The sequence below is a fragment of the Rhinolophus sinicus genome, linkage group LG11 (genome assembly GCF_036562045.2).
Source record: "Rhinolophus sinicus isolate RSC01 linkage group LG11, ASM3656204v1, whole genome shotgun sequence".
Classification (NCBI taxonomy): domain Eukaryota; kingdom Metazoa; phylum Chordata; class Mammalia; order Chiroptera; family Rhinolophidae; genus Rhinolophus; species Rhinolophus sinicus.
The window spans coordinates 11,472,544-11,495,147 of NC_133760.1; the positions used below are offsets into that span (position 1 = coordinate 11,472,544).

Below are 22,604 nucleotides of genomic sequence, written 5' to 3' on the forward strand. Positions count from 1 at the left end.
GCCCGGCGTGCTAGAGCGGCCGCGGGCGGGTCAGTCCGGCTTCCGGCGGTGAGGGCGGTACTTCCGGGGCGGGCCTCCGGGCCGAGGGAGGAGCGTCTGATTGTTGGCGCCGCGGGCCGGGAGGGCGGGCGGCGCCAGTGGGCGCGCGGGCTCCGAGGGGCAGGTGAGGCGCGGGCCAGGGTAGGTGGTACCGGGCCGGAAACGGTGGGGATGGATGGCGTCCAGGTCTCCGGAATCAGTCCTGGCTCAGCTGTGCGGCCCCAAACAAGCGGCTTCTTTTTCTGAACCTCAGTTTTCCTGCTCTGTAGAATGGGGGTCAGAATCCAACTATAGCTTTCTCCTTATAGGTTGGAGTGAGAAGTCAGCTTGTGCATGTCGGTGCCCCTCGCTCAGCGCCTGGCTCAGTGCTCACTCGTTCTTATACTATTATTGTTAGTATTGATGATGATGTTTGCGCCTGGCGTGGACGATTTGGGTGTGGGAGCATGAAAGATTGTTGGACTTGGAAGCCGACAGATTTTAGTTCAAGTCCCAGTTCCCCTTTGTGGCAGTGTGCCTGTGCCTTCGCCTCTCCGAACCACATTTTCCTTTTCTATACAATGAGGGCTAATAGTTCCAGTATCATAGCGTCGTTTTGAGGATGCTGATGAAATGTAGGTGTATAGCTGGTAGCACGGGGCCTGGTACATTGTCGAGTAGGAGCTCCGTAGATTGGGACTATCATAATGATTATGAGAGTCATTGGTGTAGCTGGGACTTCCAAGGAGGTAGAGAGAGGGAGGAAGCTCAAAGACAGTAACAGGAAAAACTTGGAAACTGGTGCCAGGGAAATTGACATCCTGCCACTTACTATTTGGCCAATTTTTCCAAATCCCATACTGTTAGACTTTTCTTTTTCTTTAAAACCACTGATGCATCTTCCCCCAGTCAGTTAATTTGAGAAGGAAAAATTGTATTTGCTCTCCCGATGATAACTGGCCTGGCTAGCCGTGAGAAGGAACACTTAACCTGAAATACAGTGGAAGCTGAACAGTCTATTACATTGTAGATAGAAACTGAAAGAGATTTTAAAGGGAATAACTTGTACTATGTAATTGCATATTGTCAGGTCCCTGGGAGCCCGTCAAGTTATTTTATACTGTTACCAGCTCACACTTTGCATACGACTTACACAGGCCAGTGACTGTCCTATGTTTTCCCTAGCTTGCTGAATTTATTTTATTTAATGCACACATTTATCAGCACACATTTATCACCTGTGAGCATTGTTTTAAGGGCTTGGCATTTATGAACTCATTTAATCCCTCTAACCACTTTTAGATATTCCTATCCTTTTTTTTTAATTGGGAAATATTGGGGTACAGTGTGTTTCTCCAGGGTCCATCAGCTCCAAGCAGTTGTCCTTCGATCTATTTGTGGAGGGCGCAGCTCAGCTCCAAGTCCAGTCGCCGTTTTCAATCTTAGTTGCAGGGGGCGCAGCCCACCAGCTCATGTGGGAGTTGAACCGGCAACCTTGTTAAGAGCTTGCGCTCTAACCAACTGAGCCATCCTGCAGCCCCTGTGGCGGCTCAGCGGCAGCTCATTGTCTTCAATCTAGTTGTGGAGGGTGCAGCTCACTGGCCCATTTGGGAATCGAACTGGCAACCCTGTTGTAAAGCGCTCGCGCTCTAACTGAGCCATCTGGCTGCCCTGATATTCCTGTCATTCTTATTTTATAATTGAGGGAAGTGAAACCCAGAAAGATTGAACCACTTGTCCCAGAGTCAGGGTTAGGAAATAGTAAAATTGGGATTTGGATCCAAGCCTTCTAAAGGCATCTAGAATGTTGTAATTATTTGAGTCTTGGGAGTGGTCATTTCTCTTCATTATTAACGTTATAATTTTCACTGTTCAGAGTCAGCGCTGGAGATGGGCTTTTAAAGGTGGAGAAAGGAAACTGAGTCCAGCAGGAAATTCTGCAGCTGTAGGAGAATACCAGTACTTAAAGCTTCTGGTAAGCATTAACTGAAACCTTGCAAAGATCGACCATAGTTCCTGGCTCGTAGTAATTCCTCAAACCAGCATTGATCATAGCCATGGTACTGACTTGAGTTCAATTTCTGGCCCTGTAGTTACTTGCTGTGTGACCTTGGACCTGCCACTCTCATCTGTGACATGGGGATCCTTTTTACTTTCTTCCCCTGTGGTTGTCAGGAGTCACAGAGATGTGTATATACTCAGTGCCTGGCATGTGAATATTCAATAGGAGCTGCTGCACAGGCACGGGAATCAGGGAGACGTTGTTTCTGAATCCTGGTAAAGTCACTTGCTAGATATGGCATTTGGCAAATGACTGCACCTCAATGCGTTGATTTTTTCATCAATTAAAATATGGCTAATAATAGTCCTCACTCGTGAGGTGTTTGTGAGACATCAGCATGATGCCTGGCTTTGGTCCTTGTGCACCATTAGGAACTGACGTATTAGTCAGTGCCTAATACGTGTGATACCTGACTTACTGAAGCCTCTCCACGCCCTGCTCTTTGAGTGAGGCCAGTTATGTTTTCTTTGTCCAGCAGTAAGATCCAGGAGGGAAAGTGGTCCTAGGAAGTCAAATACAGGGCGGAATGATATCTGTGGTCATGTTCATCAATAAGAGATGCAGCGGAAGCCAGTGAAGGGCAGGATGAATCCTACCCAGGGAAAGAGGAGAGAGCCTCACGTGTGGGGTCTTAGGGAAAGCTTCACAAAGCAGGTGGCAGCTAAGCAGAGTGAAGGAGGGCTTGCCAGGAGGAGATAAGCATTGCAGGCAGAGGTGACATTCCTTGTGAAAACTGGGAGGCAGGCAAAGCCCCTGGGTGTTAGAGGGAAGGCTGAGGTAGGCGGCCGGGGAGATGAGACTAACCCACACTTGTAGAGTACTTGATGTGTACCAGACACTGTCTCAGGTGCTTTGTAAAGAGAAACTCATCTAGCCCTCACAGCACTTCTCTAAGATAAGTAAGGTTTGTACCCTCCCATTTTACAGATGGGGACACTGAAGTCTGTTTGGTGCAGTAACTTGCCAAGGCCACCCAGCTAGTAAGTTGATAAAGCCAGATTTGAACCCTGCAGTCTAGTTCCAGAGTCCTTACTTTTGTACTGTCTCTTATACCGTCAAAATGGGTCGGGGGGGTCGGGGAGGAACAGATTGTGTATGCTGGACAGAGGGCCTTCTCCACCCCGTGAAGGAGGCAGAGGGGGGATGAGGGTGAAGGATCAGAATTGGGGGCTGGGGTGGGTCGCAGGGAGCAGAATGAAGGAAGAGGGCAGAGGAGATAGCGGAAACGACAGGGTCAGAGAAGAGGGGGAGGGTTAAGTGGGAAGTTTGGGCCAGGGCTGTGTGGGACAGGTGGTCCTGGAGTCAGATAGCATTGAATCATCAGGAGAGAAAGTTACTTCCTTTAGTTTCCTTTCAGTGCTGCTATTAATGTCCCGGAGAAAGTCTCTGTTGGTGCTAATATGTCTTCAACACCTTTCTGGCACCTACTAATCTTATCTAAGTGAAAATTGATTTTCCATTTCTTCTCTGAGGCCCCTCCTGACCTGGGGCCCCACCTCTCTGCCCTCGCCTCCTCTCGCTCTCCTCGCTCACTCCACTGCAGCCACACTAGCTCCTCACTGTCCCTCAAACATGCCAGATGGGCTCCTGGCTCTGGGCACTGGACTTGCTGTACCTTCTGGGACACTTTTCCTCTGTAAAACCACAAAGCACACTCCTCCTCCTCCTTCTCCTCCAGGTCTCTAAATGTCACTGTGGAGAGGTCTTTCCTGATCACCTGATTCAGAATTGCACCTCCTTCCTTCCCAGGCCTTCCATGTTTTCTCCATGACCCTAAGGCTTTCTGACATTCCATATCGTTAACTGTCCTACTTGTTTACTCTCTTTCTCCCCCTTCCCCCTGGCCTCACCTACATGCCAAACTCCATGTGTCTGTTCACCGCAGTATCCCTAACTCGTAGAACAGTGCCACACACATAATGTCATGCCCCGTGCCACGCGGGGTCTCTGGTCCCACTCCCCACATAAGAACGCAGGACGTGGTGAGGCCAAAAAGGAACACTCACGGAGCCATAGATAGGGGTTCATACCACTGTAGTCTCGCTGGCGGCTGGGTTGGAGACACAGGAGGCAGAAGCCACACGATCCGCAATCCACACTCCGCCCCCTGCTAGCTTAGCCATGGCAGTTATATCAGTGGCTAATGGCTAACCAGTAACAGCTGACGGCCATCTACTACCCGAGCCAGCACCTCTCCACGTGAGGCCGAGAGCCTGGAAACTGCTCTCTGGGGCTCTGTCCCCACACATAGAAAGTGCTTAGTAAACAGTTTTTGAATGGATGAATGAATGGGTATTTATGGTGACAGTCTTGGGCAAGGGGTCTTTTTTCTGTCCCTCTCTTATTCAAGCAAGACGCTCTTGAGGTGTATGAGAATGGAGCTATGGACATTTGTTGTCCCTGGGCCTTGTCCCAGGCAGAAGTGATAGTTGTGACAGCTCTGTCCCAGGCGGACTTTCTGCCAGCTGCTCCAGTCTATTCCTGGGCTCTGAGCCCCCAGTCCAGGAACTCTCCTCTGGCAGGCAGACAGGCAGTGAGAGAGGGACGTACACTCACGGCCGGCAGCGACTCAGGGGCCCTCTCCCCTTGTTCTTCTTTCCAGGCTCCAGGGAGCAGCGTCAGGGCCAGGGCGACAATGGTCTCAGTGACTATGGGTGAGTGTGGTCTTCTCTCCGGGGCCCCCTCCTCCACTGCCCTTTTTGAGCTATGACCTTGGTTGGGGGAGACGGGCTGGGGGAGGGAGGGCCAGGTCACAGGCAGGAACAGCTGTACTCTGAGGGACGTGGAGGCGGGGCCGGGGCCTGCTCAAAGCCTACCTGCCTCCTCGCTGTATCTTGGCCTCCTGGTAGCCTAGTCTAGCTGCAAAGAACTTGGGTCATGAAGTCAAGCAGATTTGTCACATGGCCTCTCAGAGCCTCAGTTTTCTTACCTGTAAAATGGAGATACTAATTCTCCCTACATCCTGGAATGTTGTAAGGATGAAGGAGGTTATTGCATGTAAAATCTTCGTCATAGTTCTCAACACGTGGTAGCTATTATTTTTATTCTCATGAGCCTTATCACCATATTCTCTTTAAGTTCTGTATTTTAGGATTGTCAAAGTACAGAGATTAGCTGGTAGATTTAAAATTGGGGGGGATTTGTTGTATATATAGAAGAGTACATAGAATATTTGGTCATAAGACCAATTAAAACGCAAATATCTGAGTGCATCTTTTATGATTCCATTTATATAAAGCACAGAAACAGGCAAAACCAATCCATGCTGTTAGAAGGTGGTGGTTGCCCTTTTGAGGCAGGGAGAAGTGATTACATAGGGAATATGAGGGGGGTTTCTGAGATTTGGAAATGTTTTTTTCTTTATCTAGGTGCTGGTTCCATGAGTGTATTGGTTTGTGAAAATCTATCCACTTATGTGCCCCTTTTTGTGTTTATTTTATAGTTCAATGGAAAGGCTTTAAAAAACAAACCCTCTCTAACCATCCAGGTCAAGAAATAAAATGTTGCTAGCCCCCCAGAGGGTCCTACCCCAATCACAATCCCTTCCCTTCTCCAGATGGAATAAACCACTATTTTATCTTTGTGATAATCTCTCCTTACCTTTCTCTGTAGTTGTACCACCAATGAAAACATTCCTGTTCCATAGACTTTAGTTTTGAACTTATGTGTACAAAATCATGCTGTGTGTGCTTTTGTGTCTGGCTTCTTTTGCTGAACGTAATATCTGAGAGTCATTTGCGTTGCTGTGTGTAGCTGCGGTTCTTTGCCTTTCATTGCTGTATAGTATTTCACCACTTGAATGGCCACCATTTGTTTATCGATGCTGCTGTCAGTAGATACTGCAGTGTTTCTGGGTGGGGACCACTACAGACCAGCAGCTGTGAATATTCTACTGCTTGTCTCTCGGTGTGTTCAGCAAGCCCATTGATTCCAAGACTCATATTGTTGCCCATCTTATTTCTGAAATGGGTGTATATCTTACAGCTGGTGGCTTATGGTCGTTTGATTGATAGTACATTTTCCTTCTTAGTAGTACAGTAAGTCCTCACTTAACATCGTGGGTAGGTTCTGTGACTTTAAGCAAAATGGTATGTAATGAAACCAGTTTTACCATAGGCTAGTTGATAGAAACAAGAGTTAAGTTCCTACGGCATCTCATCAATATTGTAAGGAAACAACGTTATTCAAGGACGTGCTGTGTATGAAATGATGGTGTGGCCCGGATGTGGGGACTTCGGCAGCTCCTTGACTTTGCTTCAGGTAGCTAGCTACTCACAACCCATGTGGCACTCTTTTCCCCCTTAACAGCCTACTTGAGATGCATTTCATACAATCACCTGTTTAAAATGTACAGTTCAATGGTTTTTGTATTCTATATTTACAGAGTTATGTAACCATCATCACAATCCATTTCAAAACATTTTTCATCTTCCCCCCCAAAATCCATACTGATTAGCAGTCACTCTTTTCGCCCCAGCCCCTGGCAACCACTAATCTACTTTGTCTCTATAGGTCTCTGTAGACTTACCCGTTCTGGACATTTCATATAAATGGAATCATTATGTGGTGCTTTTTGGTCCTTAGATAAAGGTACCCACTTTTGGCTGATGGAAGCCAGGGCTCCATGGCTTAGCAAGTGGCTAGTGCCTGTACAAAGTAGAAGAAGGCCCCCCTTTCCTCTGGGCTGGTGTGGAAGTCCTGATGGCATGAGCTCACCTGCCTCAATCTGGGGAGATGGGCCTGTGGCCACGTGGGCAGGGGCCTCCTTGGAAGAGGTGTGGCCCCTAGGCCTGCGCCCGAGCCCTGCACTGCCCGCTGTGCAATGTCTGGCCCAGAGCATGTCCCTTTTCCTGCTCTGAGCCTCCGTTGTCTTATAAGCAAGCAATTTAGCATCGTAATACCAAATTTCTTCTATTCTAAACTAGCGTGGATTGTTGGATGTAGCGTTATGTACCATGAGAAAAAAACACACCATCAATTGTGAGGTAGATCCTAGTTTCAGAGAGATTAAAATGTGGAAACAAGTTCTACTTGAAATTAGTGATCTTATCTACTGTGTTTCCCTGAAAATAAGACGTAGCCGGACAATTAGCTCTAATGTGTCTTTTGGAGCAAAAATTAATTTTACTATAAGACTAGGTCTGATATATAACATAATATAATATAATACCAGGTCTTATATTAATTTTTGCTCCAAAAGATGCATTGGAGCTAATTGTCTGGCTAGGTCTTATTTTCGGAGAAATGGTAACACCTGGCCTGACAGGTCAGGGTCAGTTTGAAGGTCACACCCAAGAGGACAAATAAGAAGTTTGAAAACATTAAAGCTACGTGGGTGGGGTTTGCCTGGTCTTGGCCTTGAGCTCCATGCGTAGTGGTGGCTAAAGGATGATAATAATGAGTGCAATGGCTTGAGGACGTCCTCGGGGCCGTTGTCATTTTAAAGCCCTTTATGTGGTGAGTCTGCACAGTGACCCGAGGATGTTGGCGCTGTTATCTCTAGAATGTCAGCTCCATGAGGGAAGGGACTTCGTCTTGTGCCCTGTGGTATCCCCAGTGCCCTAGGACAGGACCTGGCCTGTTCCAAGTGCTTAGGAAGTACTTGCTGAGTACATGACCCCAAATGTACAGACGAGGAAACTGAAGTACCGGGTGTTAACTTGCTCAGAGTCCTCAGCCAGGACATGGCAGAGCCAGGATGTGAAGCTTATTGCTTTTAACTCCACACCTCACTGTGCGGTAGGGCTGCCCCTGTGGCGAGGCAGGGGCTTGCTGACACCCACGGGCCATCTCTGTGACCCTTCTTTCCATCCACCTGCGGATCCTATCACACTCTGGGGCTGGGGCTGCTGATGGGGACTGAGGCAGAAAACCCAGAATCCTGGGTCCCCCAGATCAGTCATTGGCCAAGTATGGGGGGGTGATCGCTATGGGTCACGCGCCAGGGCAGGGCAGGGCAGGGCAGGGCAGGGGAGAGCTGTAAGGAGAAGGGCCGTGCGGGAGCACATAGGCTGGGGAACTCTGCTTCTTGTTAGCAATGACTGGGGCCGAGCTGCCCATCCTCTCCCTGCCTCTGTTTCCTCATTGGCAAAGTGGGGGAGTCAATGCTACCTAACCCACCTACAGCGTTGTCAGGAGGGCTTAGTTCCATGGTGTGAAGCACTCAGCCCAGGGCCTGGCATTTGATAAGCATTTAATTTGTGGGAGCCGCTGCCATTGTGGTTTTGCTGTGGCTGTTCTCTAAAGAGAATAATGTGAATAATGAGCCCTGTCGACAACCCCCCCGCCCCCAGCCACTTCCGAGTGGATCCAGTTCTTTAAGGAAGCCGGCATTCCTCCGGGACCTGCTGTCAATTACGCCGTGATGTTTGTGGATAATAGGTAAGGATGCGAGGGGACAGAGCCGAACTTGGGGAGGAGAGAAGTCGGGGGAGACAGGGAGCTGGCTGGCCCACCCAGCCTGGCTCACCTGTGGACTCACTGCTGACCCTCCCGTGTAGGATCCAGAAGAGTATGCTGCTGGATCTCAACAAGGAAATCATGAATGAGCTGGGCGTGACTGTGGTGGGTGACATCATCGCCATTCTCAAGCATGCCAAGGTGGTGCACCGCCAGGTGAGTGCTCTGTGCCACCCTCTGTCCCTGGGTTTAGGGCGGGGGAGAGGGACAGTGGCAGAGCCCACAGGAGGCTTGGAAGCAAACATGAGTTCCAAGGCTGTTTCCACCATTTGCTGTGTGACTGGGCACATTGCCTAACCTCTCTGGGCCTTACTTTTTCCATCTGTAGAATGCACATAGACAACCCCATTTTGTAGAGTAGTTGTGTTAAGTTACATAAAGCCCTAGCACAGTGTAAACAGTAGGGCTTCAGTAAAGGTTGTCTGTAATTATTATTGTTACTACTTCTCATCTTACTAGTGATAATTATCACTAGAAGGACAGGACCTTCTATGTGGGACCCAGTTGGTGACTTGGCCAGCAACATGGTGGTTCCATTATTGTTCCCCCAGCTTGCAGTGACCTCAGACTAGTGATTTTACCTCCCTGAGTCTCTGAAACAGGCTTTTCACACACCCCTGCTGCTTAGGGTAGCTGTGAGCATGTACAGATAGTGTATGTGGTACTGAGAGCCAGGCCTGGAGTAAGTGCTTGTGAAGTTATGATAGCTGACACTTAACCAGGTGCTTACCATGGCCTGCCAGGCCGTGTTTCCAACCTTTATACATACGAACTCATTTACTCTTTCCTCCACTTGACCGAGAAGGAAACTTGTTCTGGAGTAGCGCTCTCAAACACTCCACCTTACCACATGGTGGCTGCTGGCGTTATTCTCATCATTTCTGGTAGCTTCCTCCATCATCTAGGACAAGACCCCACAGTGAGGGCTTTCTCAAGCCAGGGACATGATCTGAGTTATAACAGAGATGATCACTGAACAAAACTTTTTTTTTCTTTAAACTTTTAAATTTGGGAACAATTTTCGATTTCTAGAAAAATTCCAACAATACTACAGAAAGTCTTTCTGTGTCCTTCTCTCAGCTTCCCGTAATGTTAATATCTTACATAGCCATGGTACATTTGTCAAAACGTGGAAAACATTAGTATGCTATCATTAACTAAACTACAGACTATTTGGATTTCAGCCGTTTTTCCACTAATGTCCTTTTTCTGTTCTAGGATGCCCCACTGCACTGACTTATGTGTCCGCAGTCTCTTGATTTGTGACAGTTTCATAGTCTTCCAGGTTTTTTATGACCTTGGCAGTTTTTTTTCAAGTTACAGCTAATAAGCTTTATTAAAGTCTTAATATTTTGCTGCTATATTTAGTTCAGGTTTATATTTTTAAAATTTATTTTTTAATTACAGTTGACATACAATATTATATTATTAATAGTGTCAGGTGTACAACATAGTGATTAGACATGACCTTGACAGTTTTGAAGAGTTCTGGTCAGGTATTTTGTAGAAGGTCTTTCAGTTTGCGTTTGTCTAATGCTTTCTCATGGTTAGCAGTGAAATGTTTTGAAATATTTTCCCTAGTGGCTCTGATACGCTTAGTTTTGCTTTGATTTCTGGGTCCCCTACTCCCCCACCTCATACCCCTGTCTCCGTGGTAACCCAGGCACCTATTTTTTTACAGGACATGTGCAAAGCTGCCACTGAGTCGGTGCCCTGCAGCCCCAGCCCCCTCCCAGGCGAGATTCGCCGAGGTACCTCTAGCGGTGAGTCCCATCTGGTCAGGTCTCCCCGTTCCTTCATTCTCACACTCGTCCTGCAGTGCAGGGGGGACCCCTGGAGTCTGTAGAGGTGGCAGCAAAGCGCTCTGAGGTCCTCTTCTCTTAGGGAAAAGTACACTGGGTGACGGACTGGTAGTAGGTCTGTTGTATAAAGTCACTGCGAACGCTCAGTTAGTGAATACTGAACCCTTGCGCCTGGGGGAAATACCGGGATAGGGAGGTTCCTGTGAGCCTTTGATCACATTTTCATCAACTGACCAATACAGAACTTTCTTTTACGAGGTGTGATCAAACAATACAGTGAATGTTTAAATGAAGAAACAACTAATACAGTAAAAAACATATTACCATTAATCCCCCTCAAGATGCTCCCCCTCGCTTCGGAGAATATTTATCCCATCGTTTTTGCCACTTTGTGAAGCAGTTCTGGAAATCGTCTTTTGTGAGTGTCTTTAGTAGCACTGTTGTAGCTGCCTCGATGTTCTGAACCGATTCAAAACGTTTACCTTTCACGGTCATTTTGACTTTGGGGAAGAGCCAGAAGTTGCACGGTGCCAGATCTGGTGAATAAGGTTGATGAAGACACACCATAATGTTTTTATTTGACAGAAATTACCGTACCAGAAGCAATGTGTGACACAGAACATTGTCATGATGGAGGATGATTTACGACACACTTTAAAACACACCTTCTCTCAACCTTGGCTTGCACCCAACTGACTGCACCGAACAAGTTGAAGCTTGTCACACGCACACTGTTACTAAGGTTCGGCGCACCGCTTCCCGTATTGAAGATCCCTGTCTTTCCGTTGGATGGCACTTAGCAGCAGCATTCACTGTATTTTTTGATCACAAAGGCTCCGTGTCACACATTGCTGCTGATACAGTAATTTCTGTCATAAAAACAATCTGGTGTGCCTTCATCTACCTTATTCACCGGATCTGGCACCATGTGACTTCTGGCTCTTTATCAAAGTCAAAATGACCATGAAAGGTAAACGTTTTGAATCGATTCAGGACTTCGAGATAGCCACGACAGCACAACTAAAGACACTCACGAAAGAGGACTTTCAGAACTGCTTCAGAAAGTGGTCAGGACAATGGGATGAGTATGTTCAAAGTGAAGAGGAGTATTTTGAGGGGGGTTAATGGCAATGTGTCTTACTGTAATATATATTTTTTTAATTTAAACATTCACTGTATTTTTTTATCACACCTCATATGTGTGTTAGTGTTTAAAGACACCTTATTTAATATAGGTTGTTGGTTCATTAACATTGAACTTATGGCCAGTTGCACTGTAACTCATTCCTGAATGAAGCTAATTTAACACATGTGTTTTTTCCATAAGGCACATACATCACTGCCTTCTTACACTTAGCAGCACTAGACAACACTTTAGCACTATGCTTACGGGCCATTTTAAATAGCAAAGCCACTAACAAAAAGAACAAAATGTGAAAAATGTGGCACTAAATAGACCAGGAGAAGGATACTTGTTTATTGTATGAAAGCTAAAACGAGAAGGTAGAATGTCACCTTTTTTGACTTCAGTTGGGAGCGTGTGTGTTTGGAGACTCAAGTTTTTCAGCACAGTGCGCATGTCTGTGAATGACTGCAGAAGCACTACAAGTATTGATTTTGGGGTTACAAATAAATTTTAGTGAATAGGCAAATTTGCGAATATAGAATCTGTGTATGGTAAGAATGAGCTGTTTTTATACTTTTGTTTTTTCAGCAGTATGATACCTTTAAAAAAATAAACTTAAAAAATTTAACATGCATATTAGTTAGCCTTCGCTGCTTACCGAGCCACCCCCAAACTGGTTTAAAACACAGACTTTCACTTCTCATGGTTTATGACTTGGCTGGTCAGTTCTGCTCTGGGCCAGCTCAGCTGATCACAGTGGTCACCTGACAGCTCTGTGGAGGCTGGGTGATCTAGGATGACCTCACTCACGTGTCTATTGGTTGGCTTGATATCATCTGGGACAACAGGGGTGACTTGGCCATATGTCTCTCATTTTCCAGCAGGCTAGCCTAGGCTAGCCTAGGTGGTTGCAGGGTTCCCAAAAGCAGCATAAGAGGACGCAGGCCCCATTTCACAAATCATTTCTTAAGCTTCTGCTTGTATAACATTTGCTCTTGTCCCATTGGCCAAAGCCAATCACGTGGCTCAGCTCAGAGTCAGTATGGGCAGGTCCTACCCAAAGGCATGGATGAAGGGAGGCTGAACAAATTGGGGTCCCACAACTTACGTACAGAAAAGTACCTTCAGATCATACAGGTACAACAGAATGACTTTTCACAAATGGGACACCCCTGTAGATAGCAGCATTCAAATCCAGAAACACAAACATGACCAGTGTCACCACCCCCTCAGGGGTCCCCACTACCCTGATTTCTAACAGCATAGGGTAGTTTCCCCAGTCTTTCAAGTCTGTATAAATGGACTTGTACTATTCTGAGTGTCTTAAGTAGTTTAAGATAAATTTTAAAAATTAAAAACACTAGTGGAGAAAATAGGCAAGTCAGGAGAGAAGGGGAAGCAGGCAAAGAAGGAAAGGGGGACAGAGTGCTCCCAAGCAACATTCCTGGCACTTTATAATATCGAACGTGTGTGTGTCAATGTTGGGGGAAAAGAAAAGAACAGTTCTTTTTATTCTGACATCCTGACTGCTGCTCAAATTCAATAGAGCAGAGACAGAGTTGTTTTCCTTCCACCCAAATGGTGTTTACCTGTCTTGATAAAACATAGTATCTCTGATCCCTTTTAAGCAAGACCTTTCCCTCTGTGGCCACTGCAAGGAGCCTGTCACCTGCTCACCTTTCACAGAACATCCCGGTCACACTGCCCTCGGCCCGGCAGAGTGTTGGGAACAGAGGCCCTCCTGGTGCAGATTCTAGCAATCAGACCTCATAAAGCCGCCCCTCTGAACATCTGAAGAAATGTCTTTGGAAAATGGTGGAAGGGGATGCACTAATTTATTAACAGGGGAGTGAGCGGGGCTGAACACTGACCCTTTCTTTCTGGGAGGGACAGTCATGAAATCTGATTGGGAAGGGCCAATTCCCGGACTTCTAGGTGGCAGGAATGCTCCAGTTCCTGACCTGGGTGCCAGGTTTTTGGGACCTTTTGTTAAGTGGTCTGTGGAGGCTCGATGTATTTTCCTGTGTGCTGTAGTTATTAAAAAAACCAACAAAACCAACCTAGCAATATGTCATTATAATACAGTGTTGAGGGTCATTATGGGGGAGTTTAGAGGGCTTCAGTACAGCATGTAGCAGGAAAAGAGAAGACTTTTTTGGGGGTGGGTAGGACAAAATACCAAAATCAGACAGCCACTGGTGGTGGAGGGCAGTTACGGGGACTGTCAAGCAAGCAGGGGCAGCATGAGGATTGTCCCCTCCTTCGCTGCGGGGCTTCCCCAAGAGCTCCCTAAAGCTCTCAGCAGTTGCGCCCCGAGACAGGACTGTCTCCTTCCCATGCTGAGGTGAGCCCTCCAGCCAGTGCCCAGTAGCTCCTGCCTCATACAGTGGGACATCCCTCCTCTCTCCACAGAAGATGGGCCCCCACCCCCATAGGGAGGTCACTGCTTTTCTTGGCCCAGCCTAACTGGAGCCAGACCCACATTGCCCAGGGCCCTGATTGAGTGACCCCCCCCCCCTCCCTGAGTCCCAGTTCCCTTGTCTATAAAGTTGGTTGGCAGTAAGCCTGCCTAGTAGGGATGTTGGGAGGTTTGGTGATAATGTTCATCTTTTTTTGGTTTTGATAATGTTCATCTTTTCAGTAGCTGTTTATTGAGGATTTGCGGAATGCCAGAAGCGTTGTGGGAATACAGCAGTTAACAGACAGTGTCTCCTCATGAAGCTCGCATGCTTGCGGGAGAGTCCACCAGTAAATAAATAAGTGTAATTTAATGTCAAGCAGTAATAAGGGCTATAAAGAAAAAGAAAGTGTAGGGTAAGGGGTAGAGGTTGATGGGGTGGTCAGGAAGCTTCTCAGTGAAGAGGCAGCACAAGCCTGTTGGTACTCAGGGAGCTGCATGCCAGGCCGAGCGAACAGTACACACCCTTGCTGGGTGAGGAAGATCCAGAGACCAGCTTGGCTGAAGTGGAGGGATGAGGGCAGTGCAGGGTGGGTAAATGGCGGGTGAAGTGTGGTAGGAACCAGCCTGGTCTAGGGCAGGAAAGACCCCCAGAGCAGGGGAGGATGGGCTAGTTCCTGGAAGTCAGGCCTACCCCACCACCACCAGTATCCCTGCATGAGGACAGTACAGCCACACGGTAACTCTGGCTGCCCCTTCTTCATTCAGTCCCAAGACTGGCCTTCTCCATCCTGGCCTCCTTCCCAGGGCCCACTCAACTGGACTCTCCCTTTTGCTCCCGGCAGCCGCCTCCCGAATGATCGCCAACAGCCTAAACCGCGACTCTCCACCTGGCACTCCCCCCAGGCGGCCGGACACCAGCACCTCCAAGATATCCATCACCGTGTCCAACAAGATGGCAGCCAAGAGTGCCAAGGCCACTGGTGAGGGGACTTGGGCTGGTGGTGGGAGGAGCTAGAGGTGAATGTGGGTTGGCAGACTGTATTTGGGGGTCATGTTCCAGACATTGCAAGTGCTTTGAAGGCCACCAGGTATCCATAGTGTTTGGACTTGGTCAAGTCACTGCATCTGTGGGCCTCGCTTTTTGTGTCTGTAGAATGGGGCTGGTGGTGCCCTACCCAGAGGACGGTCATTTAAATAGACATGCATTAAATGAGATGGTGTATTTAAATATGGGTACACTGTGGTTCTCAGTCAGCGGTTGGTTCAGTCTTTTTTTTTTTTTTTTTAACTCTCCCCCGGTTCAAGCCGTTGTTTCTCAGCCTAGTTGTGTAGGACACAGCTCCCTGGCCCATGCTGGTATTAGGAGGCTTGCGCTGCCCCCTGCTGAGGCAGTCGGTTGTTGGTTGGCTGCTCACAGCAGCTCCCACCGTCCACTCAAGCCAACCTCCAGCTGCCTTGAGCAGCCCAGCTCCAAGGAGAGCTGTTGTTCGCAATCTTAGCTGTAGAGGGCGCAGCTCACTGGCCCATGTGGGAATCGAACCAGCGACCTCAGCGCTAGGAGCACTGTGCTCCAAGCACCTGAGCCACCAGACCGGCCTGGTTCAGTCTTCTTTATTTTATTATGGTAAGAATGCTTAATGCAAGATTACCTTCTTAACAAAGTTTTAAATGTACACTGCAGTGTTGTTGACTATCGGTGGTTAAGTCTTTTTTAATTGATGGTCACTGAGCCCAGCCCTGTGCTTGATGCCTGGGGTCAAAGGTAAAGAAGCTACCGTTTTCTCTCAGCAGCCAGAGGGATCCTTCAGAACTCTCAATCTGATCCTTTCAGTCCTTTGTCTAGAACTCTCCAGGGCTTCGCATTGTTCTAGTAATAAAATCCAATCCTCCTGGACTCATCTCATGTGTCTCTCCCCTTTGCTCGCTGCTCGGGTCCCCTCCAGGCTCCTGCCCCTTGTGGGGCCTTTGTCCTGATGTTCCCTTCTTCTGGAGCATTCTTCCTCCACCAACTCCCATGGTTGACTTTGTTCCTTTTCCAGGTCTCAGCTTGAGAGCTGGGGACAGGACTCGGGTCTGTGGGCTTCCAGGCCCTCTCTCTACCCACCATGCCCTCCTGCCTTTCTTTGGCCCATCCCCCATCACAGTGATCTTGGCACAAGTGGCAACTAAAGCCCCGTGAGGGGGCTTCATTATCTGTCACGCAGCCCCATCGTACCCCGGCCACCTCTAGCGCACGTGCTCCCGTTTTGCCATGTGTGTTTGGAAGTGCCTTACCTTCTGGTCTTTTGATTTGTGTGCCCCGAGCAAGAAAATTAGAATTAATTTCTAAAGTATTGAAAAGATGGTGAGCCTGGGAGATTGGCACTCATCCCTTGACACATTTGAGGGGATTCTCTTTTAGAAAAATAGAGGTATACTTGACTTAGGCACAAATAGTACAGTGTTTCCCCAAAAATAAGACCTAGCCAGACAATCAGCTCTAATGCATCTTTTGGAGTAAAAATTAATATAAGACGTGGTCTTATATAAGACCTGGTATTGTATTATATTATATCATATATCATATCATACTGTGTCATATTACATTACATAAGACCCAGTATTATATATTATGTTATGTTATATTTATTATTATATTATTCAGTCTTACAGTAAAATAAGACCGGGTCTTAATTAATTTTTGCTCCAAAAGGTGCATTAGAGCTGATTGTCCAGCTAGGTCTTATTTTTGGGGAAACACGGTATACAGCTTGATTCATTTTTGAAAAGTGAACACACCTGTGAAACTACTACCTAGATGGAACTCTAGAACTTTTCCACCCACCCATTGTCTGCGGGAAGTCTGGTCGGGCTGGGAGGTAAGCCTGCTTGGGGCAGAGACGGAGCCTCAAAGAGCCTGGGAGGCCCGCCGCCACCAGGGGGTTCTGAGTGCCTTTTGCATCCCACCTTGCTCAGGATCTGAGTTTCTCAGTGGTTCAGAGTCAGTGGTGATGGGGGTGTTGGAAAGAGGAGGGAGTCCAGTCATGTGGACGCATGGAGATAAAGGGCACACGTGTGCCCTTTGCAGGGTGTCCAGTCCCTACCCCAGGAGAACATTCCATTCCAGAAGGTGCTCACCCCCATCCCCTCCCCCAGCAGCTCTGGCCCGCCGGGAGGAGGAGAGCTTGGCTATTCCCACCAAGCGACGCCGGGTCACTGCCGAGATGGAGGGGAAATACATCATCAACATGCCGAAGGGCACCACCCCGCGGACCCGCAAGATCCTGGAGCAGCAGCAGGCGGCGAAAGGTACTGGCCTGCGGGGCGCACGCTTTGGTCAGACACTGTTTCCCTTTGGCTGCATTGTGCAAGGTTCGCCACGTCCCACGGGCATTGGGCGAGAAACAGGCTCCAATGGGATCCAGAGGGCCTTGGATGGAGGAGACCGTAATGGTGGCCGTAGAAGAGGGGGGCAGGTCACCACCTCTGCCCTCTTGTCCTGTAGCTAGTGCTGCAGGCCTCCTCAGTCCCTCAGCTGGTGCTCTTCCCTCTGGGGGCAGGAGTGTGGACTCAGTGATGGCCTGCCTGTAAAGTGTGCGATCGTACCCATCTGAGGGCAGGTGCCCAGAAAAGTGGCAGCTGTCAGTATGAGCCAGAGGGGTCTGGTGAGATTCAGCCCATTGCTGGGGTTTGGATCTGGTAGTGCAGAGATGGTGCTCCGTAGAATATTAGAATGTTGTATATGTTCTCATGGAAAAACATACAGATGATGTGGAAACACGTACAGGAAAACCACTTTCCCCTCCCATATCCCACGCCTGTCGTTAATCTTTCCAGACCAGCATCCTTGCACTTACATGCATCGGCACGTATGTCTACACATATATAGGCATTGTTTCTTTTTAAACATATAGCATTGTCCTGTAGGTGTCGTTCTATAACTCTGTTACTGAGATCTTTTCACATTAGTGCATGTACAGCTACAGTTGGCCCTCCGTATCCGCGGGTTTCGCATCCATGGTTTCAGCCGACTGTGGAATGAAATAGTCAGGGGGGAAAAACATCCCAGAAAGTTTCAAAATAAAACTTGAATTTGCCATGCTGCCAAGTACTGTGCTGAACCGAACCCACGTGAATGAGGTGATGTGTTAGCAAACCCTGCTGTAGCCGCTATGCAAATATGCCACCATTTAATATAAGGGATTTTGAGTATCGTGCATTTTGGTATCCATGGGGGGTCCTGGAACCAATCCCCCTCAGATGCCAAGGGACAACTGTACTTCATTCTTGTTACTGGTTCTTTTATATTTCCATAGTATTTATCATAATTTAGTAAGCATTCTATTGGTGGCTATTTAGGTTGTTATTTAGGGAGAGGACTCATTCTCATTCATCAAATTATCTCAGAAACCCATGACCCCTTAGAAAGAGAGAGAGGCATGAGTAGGGGTTAAGAAGTCTTCTGCACACACACTTCATGAACTTGTACTAAGGTGCAAGGAACGTGTGGTCGATTTTAGTTGTTTGCACATTTGACCCCAGCCACAAGTGTGTGTTAAGGTCAGTGTTAGCCAATGCGAAGATACAAAACCTAACTGGGCCTAGTCTATGTCTGCTTGTGCCAGTGCCACCTGCGGTCTGGGCTGGCCATGTCGTCCCCTCCCTTGTCTGCACTGTACTCAGCCAGGCCGGGGCCCACACGGGCTACTCAGTAGGTGCTGGCTGATGGCCTCTCTTTCCTCCCAGGTCTCCCCAGGACGTCTGTGTTTGACCGCCTCGGCGCCGAGACCAAGGCAGACACGACAACGGGGAATAAAGTGAGTTGGAAATGGAGGAGCCACTCGGAGCTCTCACATTCTTGTCTTCCCTGGGTGTTGTTCCTGATACTTCCCACGTCTCCCTCCTTGCACGCGCTGGGGCCACCTCGTCCACCTTTCCAGCCTCAGTTCCCTTCTTTGCACTGGTGGCTTCCTTGTCTGTCTGCTGCCCCCACCTCTGATTGCCAGGCTGACTCCTGGATGCCCCCTTGGGCCCCTCCCACCACCATGTCCCAAACTGGCCTCAGCCTCTTCCCCCAAAGCGACTCCTCTCTTGGGCCTCATCTCAGGGACACCCCCCCCCCCAGTGCCCCCATTCCAGGCAGTCACCAGTCCAATGACATCATCTGTCTCACCTGCTGTCACATCTCCCTGTCTGGACAGGGCGATGGTCTCCTAACTGGTCCCTGTGCAGCTGCTGTGAACCCCTCCAGCCCCTCTCCCATAGCAGCAATGTGTGCCGCGCACAGGACGGACCACCTGTCTCCCCCTGGAAGCCCTTCAGAGGCTTGTCACCATGCTCAGGCTGAAGCCCGCTCTTCTTGCCTTGGCCTGCAGTCCCACAGGCCCCAGGCGTGGCATGTGGTGAGCAGCACACAGCCAGGCCCGCTGCCCGGTGTGAATCCGGCTCTGCCACCACCTGGCTGCGTGGTCTTGCCCGTGTCACCTAAGCCCTTCGTACCTCAGTTTCCTCATCTGTGGAAAACCTGTCTCATAGGGTGGTCGTGAGGATTAAGAGATATTCCTGCCCGGTGCTGGGTGTGTCTCGTGCGTGTTAAGCACCCTTTAAACATCACCTCTGATTAACTATTGGGGAGCTCCCCGCCTGTTTCCTACCTCTCAGTCCCTCACCCACCAGGCCTCACCCGCTCTGGTCTCTTCTCACTTCCTAGAAGCTTATCATGAGCATGGTAATAACACTCAGGATCATGTGGCTTCGAGATGCACCCACGTCAAGAGCTTGGCACGTAGTGAGTCCTCCGATGACTCTTGTTCCTGCCTTGGAGACTGAGCCCGTGCTCTTTTCTCTGCTGATTTCTGCCCTGAGGGCCTGGCTTAACACGGTGTGCCTCAGAAAGCCTCCCTGTTCTCTGCTCTCCAGCACTCCCCTCTGCACAGAACGCAGCGCTGTCATAATTAGAGAATTACTTAGAGAATTATTTCCGATGCCAGGCCTGTCTTCCCTGCTGGACTGTGAGCCCCCTGAGGGCAGGGCCAGGCCTGCCTTGGTCCCCACTGTGTCTCCGGCACCACTCAGCACAGGGCCAGGTACCAGTGTTGGGACTCAGAAAATATCTGCTGCGTGAATGACCAAATCTGTCTTTTCTCTCCTATTCACCTGTAGACCTTAGCCAATGGTCTTTCTCTGCGTGGCACACCCTGTTTCCTCCCCTCCTTATTAGACCCACTTCCGGTTAATTCTCAGATCTCATCTCAGATGTCCCTTCTCCAGGGAGCCTTGCCTGAACTCCAGTCAAGGTCAGGAGCCTCCTCTGGGCTCCCCCAGCTTCCTGGACTTCCCGTCGCGGCCCTCACTACTATCCAGGGTGTCACCGAGGGGTGTTTCTCACAACTGTGAGCTCCATGAGGCCAGGCAATGAGGCAGCTCTCCATGAATACATGTTGAGTGACTAAATGACTCACTTGTCCTGTCTCTGACCTTCACAGCCTACAGGAGTCTTCAGCCGCCTGGGGGCCACGCCAGAGATGGACGAGGATCTGGCTTGGGACAGCGACAATGACAGCAGCAGCTCTGTCCTACAGTATGCCGGGGTTCTGAAGAAGCTAGGCCGGGGCCCAGCCAAGGCCAGTCCCCAGCCGGCGCTGACTGTCAAAGCCAAAGCCACAAGCTCGGCGACGACAGCCGACACCCCGGTGCTGCGGCGCCTGGCCCTTTCCTCCCGTCCGGGGCTCGAGGGGAAGCCGGAGTCTCTGTCCAAAGTCAGCATCATCCAGAGACTGGGCAAGACCACGCTTGTGCCCGAGGCCCAGGACAGCCAGGTCACGAGCACCAAGAGTAAGTCCTCGGCTGAGGTCAAGGTCACCATTCCGAGGACACTGGGGCCCCGGGGGAGCAGCTCCAGCGAGGGCCTTGGTGCCCAGATGGACCATGCGGGCACTGTGAGTGTGTTCAAAAGACTGGGCCGCAGGACATGCTAGCCCCCAGGCGGGGCGCAGGCCCCTCTCCAGGCTCCTGGCTCCATAGTCTTCAGCGAGTGCACGCCCCCCCTCTGGATGGCACTGCTGCTCTCCCTCAGGCATTCAGGCCCAGCCAGAGCTTCGGGGATTCACCCCGTTTTTCTGAGTCTGAGATGGCCATTGTGGCCTGGCCTTGCCGTTCTGGGACTTTCACTTTTCTCATGTCCTCTGTTCTGTCCTCTCTGACTGTGGCCTTGGCAGGGCCCACTTTTCTACCTCTCCCAAGTGCCAAGTGCCCTTTTCCTCTCCTACATCCCCCTCCCTCCCTCTTAGCAGCATCTGCTGCCTGTACCCCAGCTCCTCAGCCTCCTGGTCCCCTAGAGTGGGTGTCACCTGGAGGGGCTCCCTTATCCCCGACCTTGCCGACTTCCCTCCCTTCGCTCCTTTGCATCCTCTCCCACCCGACTGCTATAACTTCTCTGTCTCTCCCTCTCTTCACTCTGTTCATTTCTCTTCTGTTTTCTGTCCCTGTGGCAAGGCCCGATGGTCCGCTGCATCCTGCCTGACCCTCCTGCACCACCGGCCTCCCAGCGGCCGCCTCGTCGACAGTGGCGTCGAGCCTGTAGAGACACTTAGCTGCCCTCGCTCCCAGGCTGCAGGGACCTTCCCAGACCCTGGGCTGCAACGGGGCACCTCCGTCTTCCTGCCCTGGGCATCTTTTTCTTTGAAAGGCCGTTCCGGGTGGCGGGCAGGGGCACTGGGAAGGGAGGCCAGTGCTGAGAGAGAAGAAAACAGCTATTTTAATATATTTTTGTGACTTTCAAATTGTTTCCCTCCCCTCCTTCAAGGTGAGTCACAGGATTGTTTTTCACACAAAGCACAATGTGGGGAGGGAGGGGTGATGAAGGGTTGGGCTCTGCCTCTGAAGGTCAAGCTCCCTGCACATACGTGGGCCATGTCTCTGCTCCAGGCCCCGAGCCCAAGGGAGTGCTAGTCACAGTCACCATTCAGTTGGGCCTTCCCCTCCCCTCAGCAAACTGCTGCATTTTGCGTCACTGCCTTCCCCCTCCACAGATGTCACCTGTTTCTGTCACTCTCCCTGTTGGTGGCTCTCCAAATTCCAGGCTCCATTTGGAGGCAGTGGGTTCCCGTGGGTTCGCTTTTCACTTGTTGCCCAGCCTCTACTCTGTGCCAGGCCTGTTCTGGGAGCTGGGACCCCTCTGTGAGCGAGGCAGACAAGCCCCTGCCCACAGGGCTCTAGCCAGGGAGATGGGCAGGCGATGAGCAAAAGTGACCAGGGCTTCTTTAGATGTTGGGGGTAAGAAGGCCTCTCGGAGGAGGTGGCAGGTAGGCGGAAACGGGAATGAGAAGCCTACGTGAAGTTCAGGAGGAGCGCTCTCAGGCGAAGGAAGCAGCTGGGCAAAGGCCTGAGGTACAACACGGAACGCAGAGGTGGCCAGTTTGTGGCTGGCCAGCCAGCGAGGGGCCTGCCCTCCAGCGCAGGTGGGATGGGGGCGCCAGAAGCAAGTGACCCAGGCTGAAGAATTCGGACATCATCCTGAGCATTGAGGAGTGTGGGAGGGTTTGAGGCAGGCGAGTAATGATCTGAGTGCCTTTTCTGAAGATGGCTGTGGCCCTGTGAGGGGGATACATTGTTGGGAGGGCACGGGTGGAGCAGGGAGGCAGCTACGGCAGAAGCCCAGGTGAGAAAGGGTTGGCTGTGGGGAGGAGAAGTGGGTGGCCTGGGGTTCAGAGGAGCTACAGGATGCTCCCTGGATTGGAAGTTGGGGTGAGGGGAGGA

General features: G+C 49.9%; 1 protein-coding gene across 6 annotated transcripts; it reads left to right on the top strand.

Annotated features, from left to right (window-relative positions):
* The first annotated feature begins 35 nt into the window (after positions 1-35).
* Positions 36-21,628, top strand: LG11H19orf47 (linkage group 11 C19orf47 homolog). Of its 6 annotated transcripts, none has more exons than XM_019751496.2 (11): positions 36-163; positions 1,895-1,993; positions 4,683-4,734; positions 8,374-8,461; positions 8,581-8,695; positions 10,221-10,302; positions 14,711-14,848; positions 17,007-17,156; positions 18,594-18,664; positions 20,333-20,681; positions 21,342-21,628. In XM_019751496.2, the coding sequence occupies exons 3-11, from the start codon at positions 4,716-4,718 to the stop codon at positions 21,437-21,439; spliced, it is 1,110 nt and encodes a 369-aa protein (XP_019607055.2). In that variant the 5' UTR covers positions 36-163; positions 1,895-1,993; positions 4,683-4,715; the 3' UTR covers positions 21,440-21,628. The 6 variants fall into 6 exon arrangements, with proteins under 6 accessions (XP_019607055.2, XP_074170418.1, XP_019607056.2 ...); XM_074314317.1 differs by lacking the exon at positions 21,342-21,628 and adding an exon at positions 3,008-3,060 and having other exon boundaries at positions 17,004-17,156; positions 20,333-20,970; XM_019751497.2 differs by lacking the exon at positions 21,342-21,628 and having other exon boundaries at positions 120-163; positions 17,004-17,156; positions 20,333-20,970.
* Positions 21,629-22,604: the final 976 nt, after the last annotated feature.

Excerpts from the sequence above, each read along its gene's own strand:
- LG11H19orf47 (XM_074314317.1), top strand. Across the intron at positions 8,462-8,580 it reads GTGATGTTTGTGGATAATAG|GATCCAGAAGAGTATGCTGC; the intron begins GTAAGGATGCGA and ends CCTCCCGTGTAG. Across the intron at positions 18,665-20,332 it reads ACACGACAACGGGGAATAAA|CCTACAGGAGTCTTCAGCCG; the intron begins GTGAGTTGGAAA and ends TGACCTTCACAG.